General features: G+C 52.5%; 5 protein-coding genes across 5 annotated transcripts; 3 read left to right on the forward strand and 2 right to left on the reverse strand.

Annotated features, from left to right (window-relative positions):
* Window positions 1–146: 146 nt before the first annotated feature.
* CTRU02_212048 (peptidyl-prolyl cis-trans isomerase fkr-3) lies at window positions 147–965 on the reverse strand (the record flags this gene model as incomplete). Its single annotated transcript, XM_036725124.1, has 5 exons — window positions 147–213; window positions 311–331; window positions 444–504; window positions 622–686; window positions 841–965. 5 exons carry the CDS (start codon window positions 963–965, stop codon window positions 147–149), a joined length of 339 nt encoding a protein of 112 aa, XP_036583289.1.
* Window positions 966–9,308: 8,343 nt separating this feature from the next.
* CTRU02_212049 (uncharacterized protein) lies at window positions 9,309–9,440 on the forward strand (the record flags this gene model as incomplete). Its single annotated transcript, XM_036725123.1, has 1 exon — window positions 9,309–9,440. One exon carries the CDS (start codon window positions 9,309–9,311, stop codon window positions 9,438–9,440), a length of 132 nt encoding a protein of 43 aa, XP_036583288.1.
* Window positions 9,441–11,923: 2,483 nt separating this feature from the next.
* On the forward strand, window positions 11,924–14,908 carry CTRU02_212050 (mucin family signaling protein; the record flags this gene model as incomplete). The annotated part of the gene is made up of 1 exon (XM_036725122.1): window positions 11,924–14,908. The coding sequence occupies one exon, from the start codon at window positions 11,924–11,926 to the stop codon at window positions 14,906–14,908; it is 2,985 nt and encodes a 994-aa protein (XP_036583287.1).
* Window positions 14,909–16,250: 1,342 nt separating this feature from the next.
* Window positions 16,251–16,673, forward strand: CTRU02_212051 (uncharacterized protein; the record flags this gene model as incomplete). Its single annotated transcript, XM_036725121.1, has 1 exon — window positions 16,251–16,673. The coding sequence occupies one exon, from the start codon at window positions 16,251–16,253 to the stop codon at window positions 16,671–16,673; it is 423 nt and encodes a 140-aa protein (XP_036583286.1).
* Window positions 16,674–17,628: 955 nt separating this feature from the next.
* Window positions 17,629–20,970, reverse strand: CTRU02_212052 (lipase ROG1; the record flags this gene model as incomplete). The annotated part of the gene is made up of 1 exon (XM_036725120.1): window positions 17,629–20,970. The coding sequence occupies one exon, from the start codon at window positions 20,968–20,970 to the stop codon at window positions 17,629–17,631; it is 3,342 nt and encodes a 1,113-aa protein (XP_036583285.1).
* Between the last annotated feature and the right edge of the window lie 575 nt (window positions 20,971–21,545).

The raw sequence follows: 21,545 nt of genomic DNA on the forward strand, positions 1-21,545 counted from the left end.
CATTTCCCAAACTCAGCCGCTCGCGCGAAGTGCAATGCTGGTTTACTGGACCTTCTTCAGCTCAACATCGCTACAATCGTGTTAGTTCAAGAAACCTGACCAAGCGGAAGACAAGGCTGCGGAAAAGCTGGCAGCTCCGTTGTCTGCTAGCATGGGAGAGGTAGAACATACAAGATCAGATCAGCGTTGGGGGGAATGTGGCCGGTGAAGCCTCTGTTTCATGACAGTCAGTATCTTGTCGTATGTGTTGCAAATGTAAACGCCCGTCATGGTGTAACACGTCATTTAAGCGTTGAAGGTGTCTGCTTACCGCTCGCCGTAGGCGTAGTCGCTACATACATCTGTTAGTTACTGTTCGAAAAAAGAAGGGCCCCAGACGCTTGGCCCAACCGACACTTAAGAAAACGGATTGAACTAGCACGGCGGATGGAATTTCAGCTTACCTGGTGATGTCAAGGGTGGCCTTCTCGCCGACCTTCATCTGGGTAACACCCTCATCCCAGCCTGCGTCAGAATAGTAGTCAGTACAGGTAAACGGCCATAACCGACATTGTCACGTCCGAGGAACGTTCGAACGAGCAGGTCAAGGAACATATGGTGGCATCTGGGGGCAAAACGTACCCTTGATGACCTGACCGACACCAATACGGGTAACGAAGTCGCCACGGCCGACAGAGGAGTCGAACCTGCAGAGCACAACGTTCAGATTAGCATTGGCATTGACCAAGGTATGCGAGACCGAGCGGAGGGAACAGAGGATGAGAAGGGTGAGGATGAGGAGTGGTCAAAAAGCTGGGCGAGGGGTAGGCGGGGTGACCGCCACGGGAGGAGATTCCATACTTGTTGCCCTTGTTGTCGGGCTTGCTGGTGTCCTTCAGGAAGCCCGTGTACTCAATGGTGACAGTCTGGCCAGGGGCAGGGATGGCGCCGGAGCCCTCACGGTGAGTAGTCTTGGTAACACCCATTTTCGCAGAAGTTGGTTGTGTTAAGATTTGTGTAGTGTAGTTCTGGTTGTTGATTGTGTGGAAGGAGAAAGTGGGAAGGAAAGAGAGAAAGCTGAAGCGGCGAGGCTAAGTGTACTTTGTAATGGAGGTGGGGGGTTATGGAGGGGTAATTTGTTTGTTCAAAAGGAGAAGCTGGGGCATTACGCAATTGTGTCCGGAGGACCCAACCTTGCACCTTAAATACTTGCTGGAAATTCAATGCGGGAACGGGGATGGCTTGAGGCTTCGCTCAGCAGCAGGTTAAGAACATATGCTCCAGCTACAATCACCCATTCTCAATTGCTGGCGGACTGGCGTGCACCGGATGTTCAAGTAAAGGTACTTTGCCGCCGCAGCCAAGAGGGAGGGGCTGATGACGAGCTTGGGACACCGACTACCCCATCTTCTGGACACTTGATCAAGAAGTAGTGTCCAGTGCCAGAGTACGCGAAATAGAACTTTTTGGCAGAGTACCTCTCACCATGGGCTTAAAGGGGCCGTGATGGTCGATCCCGAAGCCGACAAGTCGTGTCAGTGTAAATTTGTACCTCCTCCCTGCAAAGCCTACTTAAGCGCCTTACACTACCTACAGAGGCACCTCCAGACCGACAGAAAGCAAGGCTACTCAACGAGGAGGTACCTTCGCACCTGACCCAACGCCTCCGGGTACACAGTACCTCCCTCCGCCGCTTTGCCAAGCTCACCCCGTCCGAGGTAGCCACTTTCGGCTGCCCTGGCACGTCGTCCCTGCGGTGAAGCAGGCTTTTTTTTTTTTTTTTTTTTTCCCAAGGCCATGTTTCTCGATAAGCTTCGTAACTTGAGCAACAAACTTGTTCCACATCGCCATGCAAAAGGGCCTTCACGCCGCCCAAATGCAGCTCCGAGTCAATCAGTTTAGTTCGCGACAGGGCCCCCAGTCTTCTTGCGCTTCAAAACGTGGTTCTCAGGAGCACGATGCCTGCCAGTAGAGCTTTGTATAGATACCTCCATTTGTCAAAGTACGGAGTGGAAACTGCACCTCCAACAGTTACAATGAGAACTCAAAGTCAGGTACCATACCTCACCTTTTATGTCAGGTATTTCCCTTTCTACAACCCATTCCACCCCGCCTTTACCAGTCTTGCCTAACTATCTCGGCGCCCAATCACAGCAGGTCCTCACGGCCTATGTCTTCCCTTGAATTTTAAGATTTCATGGCGTGATACATAGTAATGTCGCATGCTGCTAGTCAAGAGGAAACGGTGAACAGCACTCATTACGCTACTCATCTTTGGCAGTTCAACACTGTCGTACCCCGCGCCCCTACAGCCCAGGACGAGCTCGCCTTGGGGTATAAAAAGCGCGACCTGTCATATAGCTGTCCGGCCGTTTTTAGTTGACGCCCTTGTTATACGGGTATGCAGCTTGTACACTAGAAATAAGCAGGGCGAGCAAACTGAGCAAAGCGTCAAAGATTGACCAGTCGGCTATCCCCTTGGACAGAGGGGTCGCCCCCGTTCTCTCTTGCCCCTCCATTCCCACCGCGCTATCCGCAGATCAACGCTTGCTTAACCCGCCGTTGCCGTTGCCGTTGCCCTTCTGTTAACCTTTAACAGCTTCTCATCAGCGTGCCAAGCCCTCATCTTTCGCAATTGCTTCAGGCACAACTGTAATTGAGACGACTAGCAGCCACTCTGTCAATAAGACTTCTGAGCACTCCCGACCGATCCCATGTGCCGAGACACCCTCATTTTCGGCGCAAACCGTTTCCTCTCACAGCTCCATTAAGCCAATGACATGCAACTAGCGCGAGGTTTCGCACCAGTTACTGGCTACAGCCCTGTTAAAAAAAAATGACAGAAAATCCTGTCAAGCCAAACAGAGAATATGACAAGCGCGCTTCTCCACCGCCTCTGATAACCCCTCCAATCCCATCTATTGGATATGGCAAGCTCTGGAAACCGACCGAAGTACATAAGACATTATAGACATGAAAATAAACAATAAATGTTGTGGGATCTATCCGTACCCGTCCTGAATGTAACCTCTTGCGGGGATACAGGCGGAGACTCGTCATGGAGGGCTTTTTGAGGTTAACTGATGATATTTGATGTGATTGCTTATGGAAGACCCGCCCACGTGTGCACCTTCACGGCAGGTCCAACACATTTCAGGTAAAGTTTGCGACAGCATTGTACTATTCTATCCATCGTTCGGTCCCCCAAGCCGCGTTTGCGGACATGATCGAAGAGCTCCTACGTCTCCAGGCTTAGCACCAGTCTCCTAGCTCTTTCACGGAAGACGACTATCTTGAAAGTGAGGCGGCGGGATCTGGCAGCTGTGCTCGGAAAAGCCGTAGATTAATCCCATCCATCGATCGAACATGAACGTACGGGTACTGTAAGCCGACCTCGCACCGCAGCAGTGGACCTGTCGACTCGTTGTCAGCGACAGGAGGTTGCCCAATGAAGGGATTCAGGCTCTCCACGGAGGGCCCTGGGATGCAGGACACGGCAACTGCAGCTTTGACAGGGACCTGGAGGGGACAAACAAACGAAGGGGGTAATTCTTTGTTGCATTTTTCCGGGCCCTGCCTCGATCTTCGTGATACTTGTTCGTTTTCTGCATCATGTATGTAGTATCAACGGAACGAAGCAAATCGGGCGAAGCAAACGCGATGGCAGGAAAAAGTCGAGATAGCATCTAATATGGCACTGTGCCCAACATTAGCGAGTGGTTTCTTTCTGCCCAAGTAGGTGGTAACTTTTTTATTTATTTATTTGTTTTCTTGGCAACGTTGTTGCTCATAATACACTCTTCAATGAGGTAAGGTTGACTTGAGAGGCGTGCGTACTCAGTCACACGTTGCTCCAGACAGTGAGCGTGGTGGGCGGACTTTCCAAACCCTTAAAAGTATAGCCTTATGTATCAGCAACTGACAAATGGCGTGTTTATGTGGCTGAGTGCACACCACCTGGGTAATAGGGGTATACAAAGCTCGCCAGGAACCGCGCGGGACTGCATGTACGTGATAAGATGTAGCAGATGGCAGATGAGCCAACACGAAGGTGACTGGAGTGCCCCCAGACGGTTCCGTGCCACGGGATGTGTCAGTCACGACGGCCGTACAAGCATGCCAACCACCTCCCCCGGGGAACGTCGGTCTTGCACCGATTACCATGACCCATGCGGCCGGGCTCGACGCCGGACCGGGGGCTGGGCCGGGGCAAATAGCCGTATGGCAGCCGGCCAGCTGAGCCCCCGAGACCGCTTCTAGATCGGTTGCGTCTTTGTCATGCTCACATCTAGAAAGTTGGCAATCGTTATATGCTGCTACGATGACCAGGTCTGTCAAGCTCAACTATTCAGGCGAATATTCCGATACATTACAATAAAACGGATTCGCCGTTCCGTCACTCCGTGAACCCCAGTCGTTCAGAGTGGTTTGTTTTCGACACAGAACTCGCACAATGTAAGTTAGCCCTGAGGGTTGGCTGCAGAGGAAGGCATGGCAGAGCAGAACGGTTTGGCTCCCTACTAGTACTGACAAATAGCCAGCTACCGGATCTTGAACACGAATCGCCGGAGAAGAAATCATACGTCACAGACTGAGCCAAGTGGAGTTTGACTCACATGTAGCATTAAAATGTACGGCTGGCCGAGTACCGAGGAATCCGTCCAGGGTCGCCCAAACGTTTGTCGATGGCTAGCAGCACATTCCAATGACGTCGCCTTGTGTGTTGCTGAAACGCAAGGGAAGAGTCCGACTTGGGCTCTGCGAACGACAAGGGAGAATCTTTGGTTGGTAAGGCGACGGGGATGGGCAACAAGTAGAGTTCGTCCGCTGATATCTCAAACATGACATCTGGATCAGCACAAGCCACCGCTAGGCTTTGCAGCGTTGGGGCGGGAGGGATACGCACGTGCGAGAACGGACGAGACGAAAGCAAACGACGTTATGCCTGCAATCATCATGTCAGCCTCATGTAGCATATCAACAACAGACCTCATGGTTCAAAATCGCCTAGATTCCAGCAACAATAAATAAAAAGCCCTCATCCCGCCTTCATCTGTTCCGCGCGCCCGATCGCGGAGAGAGAGACACTGCTAAACATCACAAGGATCATAACACAGAAAACGAAACCGAAGATGCTCTGCTTGGAACGGACAGCGCCGGTCGCTATAAAGTGTGACGGGTATGTAATGGTGCGATCGGCAAAGAAGCAACCAACTCTGCTTTACAGCGGGTGAGCAAAATGCCAAGCAGTCCCCGGTGTGGGCTTGAAACAGTACGGAAGAATGCTCAGCTGAAATTCAAAGTCAAGAATCGAGCTGTCATCTGGTCGTTGGCCCAATCCGTCTCGACATGTTTCAAGGTTTCAGGACGTAGTCGCCCGCATTCTCAGGTACGGCAAAAAGTCTAAGCCGCGCCGAACGGTTATGTCTATAATGGGAAGCACTCAGCATTGACGCGCTAAAGTAAGGAGAAAGTTCGAGGAAGAAGGCATCCCAGAGTAAGACAGAGACTAAGCGAAGAATTTAGGACTAAAGGGGATAAGGTGAGACGCCGGTGATGAACGGACGTGACTCCATTCATTGAGGAATGACCCGCGAGTGTGAGTGATGGCGCCAGACATTGGAAATCGTCATCCGAAGGCGCGAAGCTTTAGGGGTAACACCCCCCGTTAAAATGAGGGGGAAAAAAAGGTACAGTTGGACTAAACCAGCCCCGTTCCTGAGTTATTCTCTCGCTCAGCAATAGCGCGTTTCTTGGCACAATGTTGACTCAAGCAGAAGCCTCACTAACCGTAGAGGCACGAAGTCGTAGCCAAAGGTACCACTCTGTGATAGCACTTTCTATATTATCTATATTGTTCAGATTGGAAGCCCCCGCTGACATGGGCTCGGCACCGGACCGGATGTTTTTGGGCTGGCGGCAGAAAACAATAGTCGGCTCGGGCTGTGGGCTTGAGAGAGAGTCTAGATTGAGACATGCCGTTGCTTCCGACCATTGAGTTACACGGTGGTGGGCATCTGTGTTAGCCAACCCAGAAGTCAACAGTTTAGGTTTCGCGCGTTGATAAAACGACTCCATTCGACAGTCAGGATGTGATTGACGCGGCAAAGATAAAGGAGGACCGGACGACAAAGTGCGGATAGGTAAGGTATTTGGACGGTAGAGGGCTGCGACGGGAAGGAGAGACACAGTCTGTTGATGAGGCGAGGAGGAGCGTTTCTGCCCCGTGAAGACTGCACAGCCCCAGTCTATCGTGTTTTGAGCAGTCCCGCATCCAGCAATCGACTCCCGACTCCTGGAGCGCAAGGGCTGAGTCCTTGAATACCATACCGTCCTGGATCTGTGACGGAACGGGGGCAGGAATACGAGCTACCGGCCCAAACCAGCCTTAGTCCCATGGCATGTGTGACTCGCATTCCCTACCGGAGAGTACGATTCTCAAGTTACATCACGAAGAACTTTTGTTCGTTTGCTTGCCCGGTTGATCATGGGCCCAAGAGAAAAGTCTTGATGCAAAGCTGGGACGAATAGCAAGCCGCCGGCACCGTTAAGGGTACGCAAGGGGAAAAGAAAGATGTGCACTTGTGGCGTCAGGACAACGCTATGTTGATACCGTCTTAAACTAATGTAAGGGAATGGGCATGTAACAGCGGGTGTTTATGAGCAAACTGAACTGACTCAGCAAAGAGAAAGAGAGAGAAAGAGGGGGCGCAGGTTCGTCTCGCAGCAGTGATGATCAAGTACCAATTACACTGTACAGTAAACAAGAAGCTTCAGTTGTTTCGCTGGTTCATCCACGTGGAGAACGACGCGCAACAGCTTTAGGCCGCAGGGCCGCCGTCCTGAACCGCTGATCGGGAGCGGGCGAGACCAGTCGCTGGATTCTCAAGCGAACCCTCTGTGTTTCCGTCTCAGAAACTGTCTAGGCCAGACCTAGAATGACTGGATGATCGACGAAAGCCACCCCACTGTTCAAGTTGCAGAGATATTGTCAACGGACGGCTTATCGGCAGAGCAGGTCGTCAGCCAGCCCTGCGCCACATCCTGAGCATTGGTGGGCAGGAGAGGATTGGGTGCTTTTGTATCTGTAGTGTGCACAAAAAAAAGTCTTGTCGTGGGGGACGAAAGGCCGGAAGACTCCCGTTGATCGAGAAGGGAGTGTATCACCAATAGGACAGAAAAAAAAAAGTCTGGACTGTCACCACTGTTTGGCTATGTTGGTCTCCCCCCCAGTGCCGACGTGATTAAAGGCTCAAGCCCACGGTCCATCTACGGGACATTCGAGACAGGCTAAGGCGAGCGGCGTCGGCTCTTATTGGATTAGTATTCTGCTATATCCACAAAACGCATGGGGAAGGCGAACTACGAAGCAGGGGTATCGGCCACCGGGGGTGGAGAAGAGTGCAATATGTATCGACGGTAGCCCCTCAGTTCTTTTTCTCCCCTGTCCAGAAACTGGTACTTGTGCCTTCAGGATTTGGTACTTGTGTGGTGGTGGATGCGACCGTCGTAGGCACAGAGAAGGAGACAAGGGAATGAGCCCTCCCTACCACAACTTTGCGACTTCAGGTACCTCCCCTTGTAACCAGTGAGCGTAATCCTGTTGGTGGTCCGATCGAAAGGGTCAACCGCCCGCTTGTTGGATCCTTCCAAGTCCCCTCCCCTTACCTTTACGTGTTGGCACGTTGGGTACGCATGTGGCATGCTCCATACTCCGTACACTGAGCAGAAATCCAGCGTGTGTCGCTGTGTACTACTAGTGCAGTAACCGATCCATCTTTTAGGTGCTGATCAGCCGTGCGTCGGCCCCGTTGGTCCCGTTGGTGATGAGCAAGCGACACGGCATAGCTAAAGGTGACAATGGTCTCTACGCAACCGGATTTGTGTGCGCGCCCGTGTCTGTATTTTAGGGAACAATGTTTATAACCCTGTCAATGTCGACTTGAACCTTGGTCTGTGTAGTATATGCGAAAAGCGAACAAAACACCAATGCTGATGTGGATAATTGGTGAGGCACGAATGTTACGGTAAGAAGGCAAGTCCCAGGGTAGTGAAGGTGTCATTATTGAACTGCAGGTAGCGAGCGGTCTGAGCTTTGAAGCTTCAATTTCAGGCACCATGAGAGGGTTGCAATGCCACAAGAGAAGACAATAAAAACAACACAGTACTGCATGCCTGCGCCGGACTCAGGGAACAGACAAGCCTCAAGGAACTCAAGGTACAGAGGGGAACGTGGAAGGAAGGCTGAAAGACAGACAGCTACTGAGCGGCAGATGACGATTGGCGGATTGAGCGACTGATTGAGCTCAAAGGTAGGTTGCAGTTGTGATTTGAGAGGTCAAGCGGAGTCAGTGTCAGTCAACGAACGAGGGGAAGTTGAGAGAAACAGCAGGTTGACGAGTAAACCGCAGCGGAGCATGTTGCGCGATTTCCACAATTGTAGTTGCAGACAAGGCAGATTGCCTCCGATTGTCATTTCGTCTTAGTCGGGATTCTCCCAAGCTTCGACTGTTTGGTCAGGGCGCTCCTTCTTCCGGAGTGCTGCCGTGGGTAAAGATCAACGGTCAAGTATGTTCTGAGCTTCCACATGACCCCATGCCCCAGGGTTAGTGTAGCAGCAGAGGAGAAGGATTGTGTATGGCGGAAAGCAGCAAAAGGACAGACGCTCTCGCATGGCCGACATTTGCATGCATCGGCGCAGGAATGTAAGACCAGTGAGATGAAGAAAAGCTGGTTGGTAGGAAGACTAAGAGGTCCTGGAGGAGGGTGAGATACCTTGCGGAGCTCCTGAGCACCGTCTGCAAGGGCTGAGCGGCGCAAAATTGCCCGTAGCGTCGGCTTCCAGACCAACAGCCAATCAACAGCTTCCGCTTGGCAGATTCCCCCTGAACCGCCCCACTGTTTTCCATCCTGGAAGGAGCAACCAGCCCCGGACATAAGAACAGGCAGGTAGGCTAAGCAGCTGGACTGACCCGTCACTCGCTTACTAGTGTACGTAGTAGATGGCTAATGGGGTGTGACTTTCTTTACTTGCAAAATTAACACTTACAAGCAAGTACTTTCTTCTCTGAACGTGGTCCAGGCCCCAACGCCATGTTCCCCGGTTGATTACGTATTCTCACCCTGAAATAAGCAGCACGAAGGGTAACAAGCTACTGCGAAGAAAGGTACGTACAGATTGAGCTGCCACCTCGTGCTTCTCCAGGCTCTAACAACGGTAGTCATCCACCGTCAGGTCGCCCATTTTTAGCCAGCGCCCCAAAAAGCAATAGCGCACGATCACACTAGTGTGCAAACCACAGTGGGACGAAATCTCACAACTTTGGACCATGGGCCCTGACTTGAGTAAGTACCATGTTCCCATCTTCCCACCATCCTTAGTCGACGGACGCTGTAAACGTCGCTATGGCGACTCCACCAGCACCTGTTCTTGCCGCCTCTCCTACAAGACACTATTCTGATACCCGTATTTGCGTTGGCTGATAATCAGGTACCAAATCCTGGATCTGCCAATCCAACGCACGCGCATGCACACACAGGAGTGACAAGGCCAAGCCCATTTATTACGGAAGGCATGGGCGGTCAAGGGCCTTTTCGTCGCGGCGGTGGTAGGTAGTGCGCCGTCGGCCCTAGCAGCACTGCCGCTTCGGTAAGGCGACCTGGACGGTAGACCACGACCAGAACAGAAATGTCATTTCCAGGCTATTCCACCCGGCCCACCGCAAACGTCAGCAATTCAAGAGGGACGATGCTAACGACGGCCAAAAATGGTCACCAACTGACCAAAAACGTGCCTTGAGCCCGTTATCGCCGGTACAACGCCATAGTCTCGTGCGGCCAGAGTTGTCAAATTGATCTGACCCAGCGTTCCCGACTTTGACTCTTCCACCTTACATTATTCAAGACAACTAACCGACCAACGGCTGGGTGTGCACTCGTTATTTGTTAGCAAAATGGGATGCGATGCAGGGACACTGACTGCTTGGACGGCCTGTGGACTTGTCTCTCCCAAACTCCCTAATATGTTTGTACCTGCGAGTGGAGGGGCAGATCCTGGATGCGGACGCCTGCACAAGTAAAGGGATCCTAGCCACACTGAGCAATCCAGTATTGTGCTCAGCGCCAATTCCCTTCTCAGCGACTTGTGAACACTTTCTTTCTTATCCACTGCGACCGGGTTGTCTACACCACATTTTCAGTGAAGAGCAAGGCAGTTACGGGCTACTTAGTTCTCAAAACTCAAGCTTCGGGCGGATGTGGGACTACAATATTCGAATGTTGCTCACATTTGACCCTTATCCACCTCATCTCAATCCATGTCGTCCGTCCTAACAGGCTCGCCTGATATGAACAGTTCAATCACCGACAGGCGCGCCACAACAGTACATGCGAGACGCTACTTCGCCCGTATCTGCCGCCATTTTAGAATGGGGCGTACTGTAGGTGTACGAACCTGATAGCTGACGCGTGCGATTGTGTTCAGTTGTTCTTGATTCTCGGCCAAGATGTCGTGTCGTACATAGGTAGTGAGGCAGCGCGTGAGATGAGCTGCATTTGTTACTGCGGGGCTTACCTTTCCTTGGACAAAATATCAGCGGCCGTTGCTGAGTTGTACCGGTTCAGGCTAGCTGGCATAAGAAAGGTTAGCAGCCACTGAATAGTACGCAGCTTACATCCGCACTACGTAGCTTGGGCTGGCTGTTGTGTATTCATCACAATGTGTGTGTGTGTGTGCAAAGTGATCTATCCGCTCGGCCTTGGCTCACCTGCAGGCCCTGGTGCTCCTCACCAAGTTGCTAAGTTAGGTAGGGGAAGTGCAGGGACTTTGAGCAACACTTGAGAGAGTGAGAGAAAAAAAATAAAAAAAAAGGGGGGGGGGGGGGGCGTGAGTGGTGGTGGGCGTGTGCAGCCGCTGGTGCAGGTGGACGAACAGGACTTGGCTGGACTGGCACCAAGGACGGAGCAAGATTAATAAAAAAAAAAAAAAACACTTGCTACTACGACAGAAAATTGGGTGGCTACACCCCCCCTGCACATCCTCTATTTCGTGCCTGGACCTGCCAATTACTATAGCCCAGCAGTGCCCGGCTTTTCTGCCATTCCAACTCTCTCCATCCCATCACCATCCCAGCCCATCCCATCTAAGGCCCCTTCCCCCTCCCACTCCCTCCTCCCTTCTGCCACCCCCATCCCTGTTTTCTCTCCCCAGTCCGCCCGTACCCCCCGTCTTGTCACCCGTCCCTTGTCGTGTGTTTCCATCAATCAATCAATCTCCCATCCTTCTGCTGCCTCGTTCCATCCACATTCTTTCCTGTCCCCTTCCATTCCTTTACCACCCTCGCTTTTCCTTTCAGTTTGCCTTCTACTCCTCTCGCTCGCTCTCCTCTTCTACCGCCCCCACCTCACCCGACCTCGTCTTCGACCGTCGATATCGATTTCGACTCGCCTCCGTCAAGAATCCATTAGGCGACGTCGATTCTTCGATTCTCAACCTGCGCCCCTTTCGCACCTTCCCGGTCCATCGTCACGTCGTCCTTCCGCCCTCTTATGTGCTCTGCACTGATTTGACGGCCCTCCGGAGGTCTTGCGGACAAATGCCAACTTCCTCATGAATTCGCGATCGGGAACTGCTGTAATTTTTCAAGCCGTGACGGACAACTAAACGACGTCCTTCTCGCACTATCCGACGATTTCTCGTCGAGTCACTCATTTTTAACAAACCACCACACGAAACTTAGACTTACACTCTTTGACAATACCTTGTCAAGTACATTCGTTCAGAAACACCCCTGACAAGTGAGTTGCTGTGTAATTCATACCTGCCAGGCGCTGGGCTAACAGTCAATCGAGACACAACTATACTCTACCAAGACTGGTATCTTACACAATCGCTTAAACCCCATTTTCAATATACGATAATCGGAGCTGCCGCCGGAAAGGAATCATGCACGCCAAACAAGTTCTTCTGGCCGCTGCCTTGGGCTTGGCCACAACCGTCTGCGCCGACCAAGAGAAGCCCAAAATCTACTTCCCCCGTCACGTCAAGAGACAATTTACAAACTCGACAAACACGCGACCCGAGACGTTCCCAGCACCTGAGAGCACGCCGTTCGAATCGTCAACGTCGGACCCTTTCAGCTCTTCTTTTGGTGACTTTTTGACCCGCTTGACCGATTCTCTCAACCCCAACCCTGCGTCAACAGTGGCTTCGACCACCGAACCACCTGTGCCGACCACCACGGTTGCCCCTACCGAGGTCAATGAACCAGGAGCTGCCGAATCCACCGTGTCCCTATCGACTTCGACTCTTCCCGATGGCAGGGTAACGACCATCGTGATTTCAAGCACGATTATTTTCGATCCGACGACCGAGACTACGACAAGCGGCTCTAGTTCTACCGCTGGCTTGCCGCCTGTCATTGTCCTGCCCACCAGCAGTGACACCTCAGCTGTTCCAACGAGCGAACCCCCGTCGTCAACCACTCAGCAAGCCGCGCCAACGGCGGCCGAGTCCAGTGTTCCGAACCAACCCTCGAGCGCTCCCGAGACCACTACCGCCTCTTCCGATGTGGTCGAATCGATCCCTGCATCTACGTCCGAGGCCAGCTCAGCTCAGCCTACCGATGCCGCTCGTGGACCCAACGACACTGGGTCTAGCACTATCGCATCCTCCACCTCAGAAGCTGTTTCTAGTTCAATTGCTCCTGTCACCACCGAGACTACCACTTCTAGCACCAACGTTGCCTCTACAAGCGAGGGCGCACCTACCAGTGAAGTGGTGCCCACAAGCGAGGCCGCACCTACGAGTTCGGTCGCACCTACCACTGAGGCTGTTTCCACATCTGTGCCTGAGTCGAGCACCTCTGTTCCCTCGTCCGGAATCCTCCTGGCTCCTTCCGGCGTCGTAACCCCGACTTCGAGCGCCGAATCGAAGACGCCTGCCAGCGAGCCTGAGCGTACTTCGACTCCTGAGCAGGAAACCTCTAGCAGCGTTGCCGCTCCAAGCGTTGTTCCTGGCGTCAATGTCACTGAGCCTGTCGCGTCAGCTTCTGACTTGCCTGTCTCGCTACCCGCCGAGACGACCACATCTGTTGCCCAACAGTTGACGGCTACTGCTTCCTCCGAGACGACTGAAACTACCAAGCCCGCCAATCCACTGGAGCCTATCGTTTCCTTGATCTCTAGCGATCTTGTGCTCCCCACGAACATCACCGAACCGATTGTCAACGCTACTTCCGTTGAGGCACCTGTCGTCTCGTCATCTGACATTCCCATTCCGACGCCCACTGCTCTCCCTGCTCCGACTGACCCTACCACGACGCTTCCGGTCCCGACTGATCCTATCGTAAACATCACCTCAGCGGTTGAGGTTTCTACTGATCCTACTACGTCTCTCCCGATTCCCAGCGATTCCGTTGTCAACATTACGTCCTCGACGGATATCCCTGTGTCGCAACCCACGCCTCCACTTTCCTCTGATGCTGTTGTCAACTCTACCGCTACGGAGCTTCCTGTGGACCAAACCATCACCAGCGTTCCTGCGACGCTGACGGATAGCACCTCGATTCCCGTCCCCACTACGACAGAAACCGGCTCTGTTGAGCCAATTCCCGTGAACTCCACATCCACCGAGCCGCCAGTAACGTCCACTACGGAACTTCCGAACACCACCGATGTCCCTACGTCTGTCACCTCTGTTGGCAACACTACGGAATCTGAGACTGTGACCTCTATCCCGACGCTTACTCCTTCTGTCCCGGCAACTACGATCGCGAATGAGACGGCTGTAACTACAGAGTCATCTGTCCCAGTGACCTCTGTGCCCACTGCTACGGAGCTTCCTTTGACCACATCAACTGCTATTCCCGTGAACTCGACAGTGGTTCCCCCGGAAACCTCCGTGGAGAGTACGCCTACTGTTCCGCCTGCTACGACGACTCCTGTCGTCACTAGCGTCCCTGCCACTGCTACGATCACTGACTCTCAATCTTGGCTTCCCACTACCATCATCGTGGAGCAGTCTACGTCGCTCAGCACGCCTACCGAAGCCCTGGCCCCTACTACGACTGTCCCCTTACCGTCCGATCTGCCCAAGGTTATCAGCCCACCGGATCCCAATGTCCAGCAACCCAAGGATACCATGCTTCTGCAGATTGGTTTCTTGCACGGCGAAAACTATCACCATGTCAGCAAGAACCCAAATGCCGCCGCCCAGATCTTTACCTGTCTTCCTAAGGCCCTAGCCGACGCTGCTGGGCTGGACATCAGTCAGATCCAGATGACAAAGCTTGTGCCTTACGACACTTCTCAGACCCTTGGTTACATCACTACTCTTGCTAAGTTCTACTACCCCAGAAGCATGGTTGATACGCTGCGCATGGACATCAAGATTCCGAACTCTGCCATCTACAACAACCCGGACCAGCTTGTCTACAACCTTACCCAGAACATCAACCCCGCTATCGAGATCATTCCTGGCATGGAGGATGACCCTAATGCCACTGGCGGTGATGGCGGTTCTTCTTCTGACAACCCTACCAACAATAACGATCCCTTCAACTCCGATAGCAACCAACAGACCCCCATGCAGAAGGGTACTGCGGCTGCCATCGGTATCGGCGCTGTTGGTGTTGCTGCTGCGTACGGTGCCGCCATGTTCATTATTGCCCGCCGCTACAAGCAGAAGAAGCAAGGCCACCGCCGTGCAAGCTCGCTCACCTCATCTGAGATGCGTTACACTGGCAATGGTAGCCCTGCTATGATGGGTGGTGCATTGATGAGCCGGGACTTCTCCAACTACGGCGGAGTTGCAGGCGGCCGAGAAAGCCACGGCAGTGGCCGGACAAACCGTAGCGGCATGGGCAACTCGGCAAGGACCGCGTACATCTCAGCACCAGTTGCTGCTGAGAACTCGCTCGGTTGGAACTGATTGACGACCTAGACGCCATTTTCCATATCTGTCACCATATTATGCTTCGATACCCTTCGGGAGGATCCTGTTTGAATGAGATGCCTGGCGGTTGCCCGGTATCGCACCGATGGCATTTAGAGAGGGTATATTTGGTATATATGCCTTTGGCCATGAGCTATCTGCTCGAAAGATTTCTTTCCTTTTTTTCTGCCTTTGTTTTCAATTCTTGTCTGGCAATAGGTAACCTTCTACCTGTGGGCTCACAGGACCTGGCGGTTGTCGGCCTGACCCCAACCGCATTATTATATTCTCGACGTCACTGTACTGGACTGTTCCCTTTCTACCCTCGTACCTTGTCCGGGGGCAGCGGTCTTTGGCTGTCAAGACTTTTGTTTTATTTTTAATATCTTGTATCTGAGTTGAGGATCTGTACATGGGGCGAAAAGTGAAATGGGAAGAGGCATTGGAGTCATGTCTATACATGGCAATGAGCTAGGAGTTGGAATATGGCTGAAAATGGCGATACCCTGGGGGGAGAAAGGCTGGGCTAGGTTCCCTTGTACATTTTGATTTTGCAGATGGAGAGGCGTCTATAACATGGCGTCTTGTGCCCACAGCTCCACCTTTGTCCTGCAATTTTTCCCCCGCCTGTCAAGTTGAGAAGTGCCTGCTTTACCAAAGGCCGTCGGACAAGGGGTCGCCTCATGCTTGCATTGTCGCAGATACAGCGAATAGACTAAGAACGAAAGAAGAACAAAACATATCAAAATCACTGCGTCCGAAGGTCCAGCGTTGCAATGTGTGCCGACCTGCGCAGGCTGTAAATAGATACCTAGTCATTAGTTTGGTTAACGTATATATATCAGTTTACAGCATTATATCGGAAATATGCACACGGAAGATATCTTTTACAGTTGGAGTAGGCGACATACTCCGAGCCCAATCACCCTTTTGCTATTGACTCTGCCTTGCTGAAGTCGAGTACATTCCAGATGTAGTGGGCGTCCCGTTAGGCACAGCAATGTGCTGGAAAGATGTGCAGTGATGCCTAGCTCGGCCAGGTAAACCAATAAGCTGGCTTAAGTCATCTGACACGAAAGCTCCCTCGCGTAAGCGTGTATGCGTCAGCATTGGCATTCATCAGCTCGAAGTGGGATAAATACTGGAGAACAGCTAGAGAAACGATAGTCCATCTTGAACACTGGCCTCCCTAGAAACAAGGCATATGAATAGCAACTCATAAGCTAGACCAGACAGTGCTCCGGATATTGAACGTGCCGGCAAGTCTCGACAACCGTCACCATCACAACCAATAGCAGAAACAACACCCGGGACACGCGCGGGAGACAGCATCAAGACAATGAGCCAGGAGAGAAAGTTCGAGTTCTCCAAGCCGGTCTCGGCGCCGTGGGACAATGCGCACGTCATCCCTGCCGCCGGGTGGGAGCGCATGAAGAAGGGTTTCCAACCGCAGCAGATGGAGGACCGCTGGGTAATTGTCCACGTCGTGGAACATGACGACAGGGACAACAACAGCGGGAACGGGCAAGATGCGATCATTTTTGCCAGGAGCTGGACACAATTCCCTATCGCGAAAATCATGGTTGTTCCCGCGGCAGACAGCGGCGATGATGGCAGTAGAAAGATCGCAAAGATTACCTGGGAATCAGACCGGAGCAGGTGGAATGTCAAGGATGGGGAGAAGGAGGCCAAGGAGCACGTTGTGCGATTTTCAGAGTCGTTCTTTGAGGTGTCCCTGGTAGAAGGGATCGAGACTTCCTGAATTGAGGTAACCCAATCCCCATGACATCTGTGCGTGTGTCGTTTCGCTGGCGATTCTCATCGGACGAACATGGGCTGACTCGAGCAGGTGTTTTGCCCTTATACCTTACCCCCTCCTATTACGACTTTGCAGTCGCACGTATACACACCCTCCCAGAATAGAAAGTTCACAGGCAAGACTGGCTGCCTGCTTGTTCCACGCCAAGCCCCCTACCTGTTGGCTTTTTGGGTTTGGTGGTTCAGAGACTTACAGCAGTATGGAGGCTTAAGTTAATCTACTCAACGTTGAACAACACCTAGCACAGTGTTTTGATATTCAATCGTTATTCGAGGCAATTGATTGTGCGAGAGAGTACTGCCGGGGTGGGTCCACTGCAGAGCAATAATCACTCTTGTATCTTGTTGCTATCATTGCATTCAACAATAAAGGGCGAATGGTTTAGTGGTATAATACTCGCTTAGCATGTGAGTGGTCCAGGGTTCGATTCCCTGTTCGTCCAAATCTTTTCTCATTGCTGCATCATCTTGAGGAAGCTCGATTTCATTGTTTTCTTTTTTTTTATGGTCCCACGTCTTTATCACTCAAAAGGCCGAGGTTCATCTGTCTGAGGGGATGTAGAAGTGGGAAGAAGATATGGTGACTAGGCCAAGTTTCCGTATGATTGCTAATAAGCGAGCGTTGACTTACATGCCCACGCTCTACGAACAAAGTCCTTGTAAGAAAACAGGAATAAATCGAAACCTTTTATTCGCTTCATCTAGCTACAGGTCTACCGCGAGTTAAAATGGGAATTTGCTATTCTGAGGATCAGAGAAGCTCCATCCGCTGCGCGTGGTTCATTACGACGTGATCTCATCGATTAAATCAATATGTATGGATGTATGAATGTACGTCAGTTCCGTGTACGAGCATGCAATGTGCAAGCTCATTGTTCGGCGTGCAGAGTATCTCATGCTCAGTCCACACCGTTGATGTCAGCCTTTGTGTCCGGCTTAGGCGATGTCTTACGACTCGATGCCCTTCTGCCCACAATCTTTTCTGTCCAGTTCCAATTCACAAGTGGTGTTGGCGCGCGTAGCCCGTCCTTGTCCTTATTCTTGAACTCCGCTTCTGTTGCCGTGGGACTCCTGGCGCTAGCTGTCGTCGCCGTCGTTTCGCTATCATCACTATCTGCCCAGTCGCGGTCGCTCCAGGTCACTGAATCCACCCTCTCAGGACGTGGGCGAGGTGATCTAGTGATCCTCGGTGGGCTTGCCGAGGAGCTTCGTGATGACGAACGGCGCTTAGGCGGTGGCTGCATATCCGGGACCATATCTTCTGCTTCTCTTTCAGAGTTTGGAGACAACAAAGCCGTTCCCGATACTTTGTTTGAGCCATCCTTGGTGGGGTCTGCGGTACTGTCTTTAACCTCGTCGCCAAACTTAGTCGGTGGTTGACTTATGTCGTAGGCCCTTTCACCAGTCGGCTCATCGGCATCCCGCGTTCTGGCCGTAGCAGAATCGCTGAAGTGGGCATCGACTAGGTGCTTGACAACTGGCCAGCCATAGGCATTGGCGAACATACGGCGGACAATGATGTTGTTGTGGGCGTCTGGCTCAAGCTTAACAAGAACTTTCCTCCACGCCAACCCACGGTGATAGGCACGGGCAATCTTTTCCTCAACCCGCATCTGCGACCCGTCGATCTCCTCGTCCGGATCCTTGTCTGGGTTTGTATTGGCTGTATCATCGTAATCTCTGGATGAGTCCATTGTGCCTTCGTGTGAGAAGCGCTGTGATGGCTGAGGAGACGAGTCCGTGCTCGTCCTTGAGCCTCCAGACCCAGTGGAAGCGGCGCGTCGGAAAGTACTCCTGCGAGACGCCAACGAGCCAGTAGGCTTTTTCTTCAGCGGTGGGGGCGGGATATCGGCCGGTTGGTACACACGATCGTGGAAGATTGCTCGAGGTCGCTTGGAAGGGTCAATTAGGTACTCGGTGGTAGGGATCTTAGGATTGATGAGGTCGTGGGCTGATTCGAAGAAACTTGTTCTCGGCGGGGCGATGTGCTGGTTCTCGTCTCGTTCAAGCTCGTGGCCGGCAGTAACTTTGGACTGACCCGATGACTGAGAAATTTCGTCAAAGTTGATAGTCTGACTTCTCCGGTAAATCTTATGTTGTTTGTTAGACATGCCAGGGGCTTTTGGCTGCGTGGTCTCATTGCTCTTGAACATCGAGAACAGGCCGGCGAGTGGGCCGGTGTGTGTCGGGTCTTTGGTCCCAGCAGGTCCATCCTCATTATATGGCGTAGGTACCGATCGCAAACTCGCCCTGTCATCCTCCATCATCGCATTCCGAGGCGGTTGCGGAACCTCAACAGCGTTGGACGGGGCTGTTGGCGTAATGTTGCCAGAATGGTCGTCTGGGGTCTCTTCTTGTTCCGGCGGAAGTGCGCTTGTTCTCCGTGGGGTGGGTGCCAAGCTGCCACCAGTCAACTCGGCCCAACCAGCGCCGACCAGAGTCTCAACTAAACCGGCGTCTCGTCTTGCCTTTTCTACACGTCCCAGACCCTGCCAATCCAGGAACAGAAGGCAACTGGTTCTTAGAGGCACAATGCCGTCATTGACAACATTAGAATATACCGTCCGGTTACGGAATTTTTTGAGAGCCGTGTGGGCCGGTCCTGTTGGTAGGATCCTCAGCAAAGGTTTCGACTCAGGCTGAACCTCGCCCATGACTCTCTTATGCGCACTCTCGCCCAGGTTGCTGACAATGGCCCCCCATCCACTCCTCGCAATGGTTGGTGCCCGCCACGTGAGGCCGAGATCTTGGCCTGTTCGGCCAACAAGACCGAAGTCCAATGCAAACTTTAAGTATAATGGGTTTTCGTTGCTGAGGCCAAGAAAAGGTGTAGCCAGGGCGACGAAGTTGATGGGTTTGATTAAGTTGAAAAATTCCGGTGAATGTTTTTGGATGTACGCCACGGCGTATGTTTGTATTAAACCACCCAGTGAATGCCCGATAAAACTGATGCTCGTGATAGTAAATGGACGCTTCTCTTCAATCTCCTCTTTGTGTATTGTGCTGTGTCTGTGAACTGCTTTAGAGCTGTCTGGATCAGATTTGTTGAAAACGGCAGCAACTGCTGATTCTGCAGGCCTTCGTCTAGACGGCAGGTAAGGTTGGTCGGGGTAGGACATGTAGAGGACATATCTGGCTAGTCTCTTACCCAGGTATTTGATACCCCTCTCTGTCCTCGTCGCATTGCCCGAGAAGCCCCTGACGATAACCTCTTCATCGTCACCATCGTCCTCGGCAGGGGAGTCTTCTTGAGCAGCATTATGTTCTGATGAAGGATTGCCGCTGTCGGTCTCAGTTTGTTCTTTGCTTTTCTTTTCTGCGCGTTCCTTGGCACGTCTTGCCTTGGCATCGATCTTGGCCTGGGCAACGGTTGCATCAATGCTCTCTTTCAGGTACAACATGTCCGCCCCAAGGTTACTGTGAAGCCCATGGGTGAGGACGACTAAATGCACTTTCTTCGGCTTTTCCTCTGGTTTCTTCTCTTCACTTTCTTTGTTTTGGGCGACACTCTCGACGGGTTGATCCTTGCGAGGCCGACTCTTAAGTCGGTCCATGTTGAGGTCATCCCAGCCCGGAAGCCTCGGAGTATTCCACAGCGCGGCTGTGTCTTCCACCTTGAGATGTACCGCCTTGGAGAAAACGCCCTTTGGCTGTGCAGGATGGTGGCCGTCTTTGGCTCCGATGCTCTGCTGGTGATCGGCGATTTTGCCGGGTTGTGGAACTTGCGCCTGGCCACCAATGACAGGTAGCGAGTAGCTAAGATTTAATGATTTGGCGTCTCTTGCCACAGTCACTTCATATCCCACAGTGGCAGAGGTTGAGAAAATGACCTGTGACGACACTTCAACGACCCAAGAGGCGCTCTCGTTTTGCTGCTCTGGTGATCCACCAAAGTGACTGCCTCCCCCAGTTCCTGCGCTTTGCCTTATATGCTCGGGGACGACTAGCTCGCATTCCCAGGAGCCACCTGCCTTGAGCATGGGCTCAAATTCGGGAACGCCATAGCGGCGAGGGTTCGCGAACTTGACATTGGGGTTGAAGTTGGATGGATAAGCGGCCGCGGAGAGTGTGTATGGACCGTGGACGAAGGCGGCACGAAGGGCGATTGCCGACGTGTTACGGACGCGTAGGTAGAGACGTTCAGGTGATGGTAGGATACGGTCCTGCGAGGGCGTGTAGGTCACGGTGTAGCGGACGACCTCTCCGATCCTAACGCTACCGACTTGGTAAACGAGAAGCATCGTGCCGTTGGCGGTGTGTATTTACTCAGCCGACGGAAAGGACCGGTGCGGAGGTAGAACAGTAACAGGAAGGGTCGGCGGATATATATGTTGACGGAGGTGCTACTATCGTCGATCCGTTTCTGGCACCGTCATGTCCGGCCAGGTCGATGTTCGGTGAAGTAGAGAATAACGGTAGGAAGCTGCGCAGGGAGTGATGGACTGAGGTAGAAGCCGATAGTACGGGCTAACAGATAATTGGAATCCGGTCGCGTGTTCGATCTCGCATTCGTACGGATGGTGGGAGGAAAACTCGTAAGGGCATGTGAGGTATATCCGAAGTCAGGAAAGGGTAAGATGGGAAGAGAGGGAGGGAAGACGATGGGATAAAGAGCATGAGCGCAAGTGCAGATCTTGCTGGGTGGTTGTCTTAGCCCGCAAAAAGTATTGGGCCTAATCTGACTGTACAGAGAGCAGCTCCCAAGGTTCGTTCGGACCCGGGTTTTGCGTGCCTGACTTCTCGAGTTACAGAAGCAGCAGCTTCGGCAGCAGCGATGGCAGCAATAGCAGCACGAGCAGGAGCAAGAACGGAAGCA

Source organism: Colletotrichum truncatum (assembly GCF_014235925.2).
Source record: "Colletotrichum truncatum strain CMES1059 chromosome Unknown Contig_0008, whole genome shotgun sequence".
Classification (NCBI taxonomy): domain Eukaryota; kingdom Fungi; phylum Ascomycota; class Sordariomycetes; order Glomerellales; family Glomerellaceae; genus Colletotrichum; species Colletotrichum truncatum.